Source organism: Sinocyclocheilus anshuiensis, unplaced genomic scaffold (genome assembly GCF_001515605.1).
Source record: "Sinocyclocheilus anshuiensis isolate Anshui unplaced genomic scaffold, SAMN03320099.WGS_v1.1 scaffold598, whole genome shotgun sequence".
NCBI classification, from domain to species: Eukaryota; Metazoa; Chordata; class Actinopteri; order Cypriniformes; family Cyprinidae; genus Sinocyclocheilus; species Sinocyclocheilus anshuiensis.
The window spans coordinates 298893-305966 of record NW_015547660.1 but is presented as its reverse complement, the minus strand read 5'-3'; the positions used below and the strand labels follow the sequence as shown (position 1 = coordinate 305966).

At 38.3% G+C, this 7074-nt stretch overlaps 1 protein-coding gene across 3 annotated transcripts in view; it reads right to left on the bottom strand.

Annotated features, from left to right (window-relative positions):
* The window catches only part of LOC107702238 (feline leukemia virus subgroup C receptor-related protein 2-like), a 40351-nt gene that overhangs the window by 21087 nt on the left and 12190 nt on the right, over positions 1-7074 (bottom strand). For all 3 annotated transcript variants that reach the window (XM_016504486.1, XM_016504485.1, XM_016504487.1), the window contains exons 4-5: positions 2555-2622; positions 1980-2083 (exon numbers count right to left, since the gene is read on the bottom strand). In XM_016504486.1, coding sequence (XP_016359972.1) covers positions 1980-2083; positions 2555-2622 — 172 coding nt within the window. The remainder of the gene's footprint in view (positions 1-1979; positions 2084-2554; positions 2623-7074) is intronic.

Genomic DNA, 7074 nt, shown 5'->3' with positions numbered 1-7074 from the left:
CTCGTTATCTGCCCTATATCAGTTCCTGTCTCTTGTATTCTAGTTTGTCGGTTATTGTGAATGTTACCCCGTGTGTGCGCGTGTGCGTGTGCGCGTGTGCGCGCGTGCGTGTGCGTGTGTGTGTGTCCTACCTGAATCTGCCTTGTTGTGTCTACATTAAATATCATTATTGGAATCCTTGTCGTGCTCGTCGTCCTGCCTGCCTCCACACACTGTGACATTTACTATGTCGGAAAAGCATAAAAATCATGCAATATGTGGTTTTGAGGTCATAACATAGTAATGTGCAAGAAGCTGTGCAAAAATAAGTCTTTATTAACTGATAATCTGCCTTCGTAATCATTTGTGTGAAAAGGAATAACAATTGTAGGTGTTTTACTGCCTGTAGTGTTCATTTCAGCTGGAAACTGAAGAGAATTGTATTTATTGGTATGTTTTTTGGAGTTTTGCAAAAAATCTTGGTAGAGGAATGTTTTTCCAATTATGTTTTCCAATGATATGCCTATGTTGCAGTTTCATTACATTACATTTCTATTGGCCTTAGAGAGCTCAATTGTTTTACTCTGTAATGGACAAAAAAACTTGATTAATTGATTACTGAAAAATATTGTTCTTGGCGCAAAGCACAACAATATTGACTCTAAATGATGAGTGTGGTGGACTGATATTTAGACAATTAGACTAAGTATTTAGACATTTTTGCAGTGCTCTTCAACCCATCATGCTCAACCTTGAAACATTTTGAATTTAGTAGGGTTGACAAAATTTATCACAATATTTGTTTAAATTACAGTGAGTGATTTGCACACACGGTACACTGTTACAACCAGAATTTACTAAGCTGCTACTCAAATTACAAGTAAATTAAGTCTAAACTTACTGTGACAGGACTGACATAACGTCAGTAACAATGATTAATTATTGGTTCTCTTCAAGGGTGAAAGCACATATTTAGGATTGAGAGTAAAGACCAGAGAGTGTTCTCCATAAACCCAGTCTTGAATCAAGGTCAGTGTGAGTAATAAACCCAGTAACCGCTGATCTGTCCTGGTAAATCCTCTCACACATGACCAGATTAGGAGAAACAGAGGCTCTGTTATAGAGGAAAGCGCATTACAGGCATTCTGCTGCTCAACGTGAGTCAAAGTTAAGAGTTTTAACAAATTACTGTAGGAAAAGTCTTGGGGAGAAAAGTCACTCTATCAAAGATCTACACTTAAAAAAAATGGTGTAGGGCTTATTTTGAAACAATTTCCCCTCAGAAATTGCTAGTAAATTTCACAAAAAAGGCAAGTAACAGACTGATTAACTAAGTTGAAAATTGAAATAGTATTTTGTTAATTTCCATTAATTTTGTATTTACAACTTTGAAAAATATTTTTCAAGTAAAATTGTTATAAGCCGTGTTACTTAAATGCCTGGACATTTAATGTTTATCACTATTACTAAATTACACAAATACACGTGCAATATTAGACAAAAAAAAATTAACACAATCTCAAACTACTGTTTTTGGAGCTTTAACCTTGTGTTCTGCTGACGATCCTTTACCGAATTTAGTGCTTGCAGTCAAATCTCTCCTTATGCTATATTATAATCAAATCTTCTCAAAGAGATCAGTTTGGCCTACAATCTGTGAGGCAAAAAGTACAAATCCTGTGCTAACTGAAAGAAAATTAAAAAGACTAAATCCAATATTTCGTAATAAAATAGCATAATGATTCATTTATAAGCAATTTTTTTGTAGGCAGGTCATTATGTGAGGAAAATAAATTCCAAAAAGTTACAAAAATATACATTTTTGGGTGGTGGGTGGAAGCAAAGTAAGTTTTAATCTGATACCCCAGGTCAAAATGACCAGAACACAATATGACATTAAAATAATAATAATAATAATAATAATAATAAAATAAAAAACTTTGCTATCATGATATGTGGACCTCAGGGTGAAATTAAACAATAGAAAATGCATGTCTTACTTATAAGTCTTGGTCTTGTCTAGCCAGATTCCACAGAGCAGAGAGCCGACCACGCCAGCGATGACGAGAGTCAAGCCAATTCTCCCAGCATTCACCTCTTCACCCTGTGCTTCAGACAATAATGACATCTGAGATATCTTTAATATATCACCCTGTAAGACCATGTTCTCATGCACTTCAGTCCATGGTGTTTAGATGACCCAATACACTGAGTCTGAGCGGAAATTGAGTACTACTGCCAGACTTTCATGGAGCATTTGCTAAGAATGTGATTCAGAGATTCACAGTGAACTTATAGCATGACACATTATATGTTTTTAACAAATAAAAAAGGTGATGTTTCTATAGTACTGAACAGTTATCATTGACCATGATATGTACATGGTACTTCAAGGTACTTCATAAAATGCCATGTTATTACAATCGTACCATTTCCAAAAAAAAAAAAAACATGGCAATACTGTGATACTTTTCTTAGTGCATATGCATCATTTCGAGGTTCAGCTACTGCTATCCTGTGTCTGTAGAGTGGATGAGGATGATAAGAACTCGAGGATGTTGACAACAGGACTCACAGGGTAATGCTCTATTATCATCCTGTTCAACAGAGTGGAAACAGCGTAGAAACATCCCACATTCAGTCCTGGGAAACACAAACAAAGGGAGAATTGCGCTGTCAAATAAATACGAATCAAAGGATTCAAACTGGGTAAAATTACAAATTGATAGTTAGAAAATGTGTAGATTACTATGGGCAGAATTGAAAAAGGATTGCAATCTGGTTGTTTAAGCAGCCCAACTGGGAGACCTGTTTGAAAACAGACATTATTTTTGTGATTCTAATTTTGGCGATTCTAGTGTCACAGAATTGACACTTCAGTTTTAAAGATAAAGTAACATTTCAATTGTGAAAGTGGACAATTTTAAGAAAGCACAATTTTAATTTCATTTTTTGGGACAGTCCTGCACATTTTACATACATCAAAGAACTTAAATTAAGTAGATTTCTGTTGAATTTAAGTAGGCAGATTTCCATAAAAAATTGGAGCACCAATCATGCATAAAGTTTCACACATCCTGCACAACTTATATATTTTGTCTAAATTAATTTTGCATTCAGTATAAGCAGCATCCAACCAGAGCCAAATATTAGGAACAAAAACCACACTTTTTGTGCAGGTCATGGTTATTTTAGTTAACTAAAACTAAAACAATTTAAAACATTCATTTAGTTTAACTTTAAGTACTTAAAGAGCTACAACTAAAACTGAAATAACAATTAATAAAAACTATATATGTAGTTGTCATTTTTAATAGCTATGTGTCTATATAGTGTATAGACACATAACTATTAAAAATGACAACTACACACAACAAAATTACTAAAACTTTACCTAAAATGAAAACAGAAACTATAAAAACGAAAACTAAATCAAACTATTAATGAAAACTCTAAAAGTATCTCAAAGATACAAAAAATAACACTTGTACAGGTGGCGTACAGGCTCATAAACTTTGACATCAGTTTTAAAATCTGACAATAACACTCCCCTGTAGGACAGTCACTCTGAATATGTGTACAGGACTCAACTTTATATGTGAATTCAGAACCTGTATGAGGTTTTCTGTTTGTTTCTGTTTTACCCTTTATTTTAAGGCCATGTTGATACAGTGTAATTACACAAACAAGTACTGAATAATATTAATTAACTACATGTAATTATGGTTAGGCTTAGTTATTGGCCTATCTGAATGTACCAATATCCTCTCTAAAACGTTAGGTCCTATAACCAACACTGTAAGCACTCAAGCAAGAAATTTGTGAGTCATTTTTGACCCAACACTGAAATTTGCTAAACAAATCAGCATTCTTTCAGCTTAGGATGATTGCCAAAATTAAATCTTTCCTCCCACTCAAGGACTTAGAAACTACGTTATTAATGCATTTATTTGATCGGGATTGGACTATTGCAACTCATTGTATTTAGGGGTCTCTGAATGTTTTCTCTCATCTCCAGTTCCAAGTCCAAAATGCTGCAGCCAGACTTTTAAGGGGGATTAGAAAGAGGGAAAGTATTAGACCTGTTTTGGCTAGATTTCACTGGCTCCCCATTGAGTGCAGTTAACTAAGTAAGTATGTAAGTAAACATTTATTTATATAGCACCTTTCAAAACAAAGTTACAAAGTACTTTACAATAAAAAGATCAGTAAAGTAACAAAATACAAAAAATACCATCAAAATTAAGAAAAAGCCATACGATAAAAATTAGTCTTAAGATGAGACTTAAAAGAGGATACAGTAGGAGCCTGCCTAATATCCCCAGGCAGGGAGTTCCATAGCTTAGGCGCACGGATAGCAAAAGCGCGGTCACCTTTGGTAACAAGTCGAGATTTTGGAACCATTAATAGGGCCCTACCGGAGGATCTCAAGCAGCGATCAGTCTCATAAGGAGTTAATAAATCACAAATATAGGCAGGAGCCTGACTCTTCAAGGCCTTAAAAACAAGCAAAAAAATCTTAAAATCAATTCTAAAACTCACAGGCAACCAGTGAAGAGCAGCAAGAATCGGTGTAATGTGGTCACTTTTCTTAGTACGTGTTAAAAGCCTAGCAGCAGCATTTTGAATCAGCAGCAAACTTTGGAGATTTCTCTTGCTTATACCAGAATAAAGTGCATTACAATAATCAAGTCTGGAAGAAATAAAAGCATGAATGACCTTTTCCAAATCTGCCAAAGAAAGGAATGACTTTATCTTTGTTAGTTGCCTCAGTTGTACAAAACAAGACTGCACCACTTTAGTCACCTGAACGTCAAAGGACAGTTCTGAGTCAAAAACTACACCGAACTTGCGAGCCTCTTTTCGAACATTATTAGATAAGGCACCCAGACTAGAGAAGATATTATTTATACTAGCACTACTGGGGATGCATGGGGTAATTATAAGCACTTCTGACTTGGAGTCATTCAACTGCAGAAAATTTTTCGACATCCAATTTTTTATTTAGACGAAGCATAACATAATATGGGATGTATCAATAATACCAGGCTTTACCGGGACATACAATTGAGTATCATCTGCATAGCAGTGGAACTCAATGCCATAACTGCGCATAATTTGACCCAGGGGTAACATGTAGATAGTAAATAGAAGGGGACCCAAAATAGATCCCTGAGGGACCCCACAAAATAAAGGAGCATGAGAAGAGGAGGCATCTCCAAGCACTACGGAAAAAGACCTAGGCTATTCGACAAATTAGAAATAAACCAATCCAGAGCTACATCTCTGATACCAACATAAGTTTTTAAATGGTTGATCAAGACATTAAGGTCCACTGTGTCAAAGGCTGAGCTAAGATCAAGAAGGATTAAAACGGAGTACAAGCCAGCATCAGCTGCAAGCAGTAGGTCATTAGCAACCTTAACCAGAGCAGTTTCAGTGCTATGTTGGGAGCTGAAACCAGACTGAAAATTTTCAAAGATTAAATGATTATTCATATACGAAATCAGTTGCATTGACACAACTTTTTCTAAGATCTTTGATAGAAATGGAAGCTTAGAAATAGGTCTAAAATTACTTAAATGGGAGGGGTCTGGAGAAGCCTCCTTTAATAATGGATAAATAGTGGCATGTTTAAAACATGCGGGAAAAATGCCGGAAGACAAAGACCAGTTAATAATAGCTAAAATATCTGGACCAACCGTGTGAAATACAGCTTTTAAAAACCAAGTAGGAAGGCAGTCAGAAGGAGAGGAGGAGGATTTTGAAAGTACAACAATGCGTTCCAAGGTGGACAAAGAGATTTCATTAAAATGAGTAAATGTTGAAGGTGAACACGAATCAACATCATGATCTCTGAAATCAGTATTAAACTGCTGTCTAATCTCCACTATTTTATTATAAAAGTAATTCAAAAAGGCGTTGCAATTCTCTGGAGTAGATTTAACTGGCTGGCTAGGCAAAGGACCTATAATAGAATTAATAGTTTTAAAAAGTATTTGTCAGGATTCTGGACTGTCTGTGTCGTGTTTTGCCCCAGTTTCTGTTCCTGTTTGTCCTTATTTGGTCATGTTCCTGTCCTCGTTAAGTTTGATTATGTTCCATTGATGTCACCTGTGTTTCCCCATTATCCTTTGTATTTAAGTCTTTGCCTTTGTGTTCAGTGTTTGTCGGGTCTACTCATTGTGTTCGTGTGTTCCTGCCGTTTCCATTGTGGTTATTCCCGTGTGTTTCCTGGATTAAAGACTATTGCTTGTACTCCACGTTTTTCTCTCATTCCTCCGAGCGCAGATCGTGACAGAAGACCCGACCTAAAAAACAATAACCTCCATGTCTCCCCTCCATTTTTGTTTCCGTTTTTTCCTCAGTGTTTTGTTTCCGTTGTGTTTCCCATGGATGCCCTTCTTCACCCAGAGTACCTCCTCCTCCTGCTGGATCGTTCGAAGATGGTCCTCAAGAGGATTTCGGCGCGTTTGTGGAGTAGATTCTGGCGAGAAACAGGTCACCTCTCACCGTCACTCCCGAGGATGATCTTGCCAGATCCACTCCGGAACCAGAGCCCAGCCCACCATCTCCCTGCAGTGCGGACCTAAAGCCCGAGCCCACCGATGACGGAGAGCCAATTCCCACCGCGATCTACGAGCCAGCGCAATGCCGAGCGACTGAGCGGAGGATCGCCCTGGAAGTAGAGCCCAAGTCGTCAGACCAGGTGCGTGAGCCAGCTGCAATGCCCATCACGAGGGAGAAAGCCGGGGACGGTGTGAGCGCGGAGAGGAGCTCCGCCCCTACACCGTGGCTGAGGGTGAGCTTATGATGGACCTGGGTAGAGGAGTGGCAGAAAAAGACCTGATTGACTGGGAGGCTGACCTGCTCCCTCTACTCCCTCCTTCCTCTGAGCCCTTTGTCACCCCTGTTCCCATGTCCAGCCCAGATTGGGTTGCGGTTCCCATCCTTGGTCCTCAGTCGCTCCGGCTCCACCGTGGATCTCCGGATCTCCACCTCTGCCTCGGTCACCAGAGCCCTCGGCTTCACCCTGGCCCCCCGGATCCTCAGCATCCCCCTGGCTTGTTGGCTCTCCGTCTCCGCCTCGGGCTA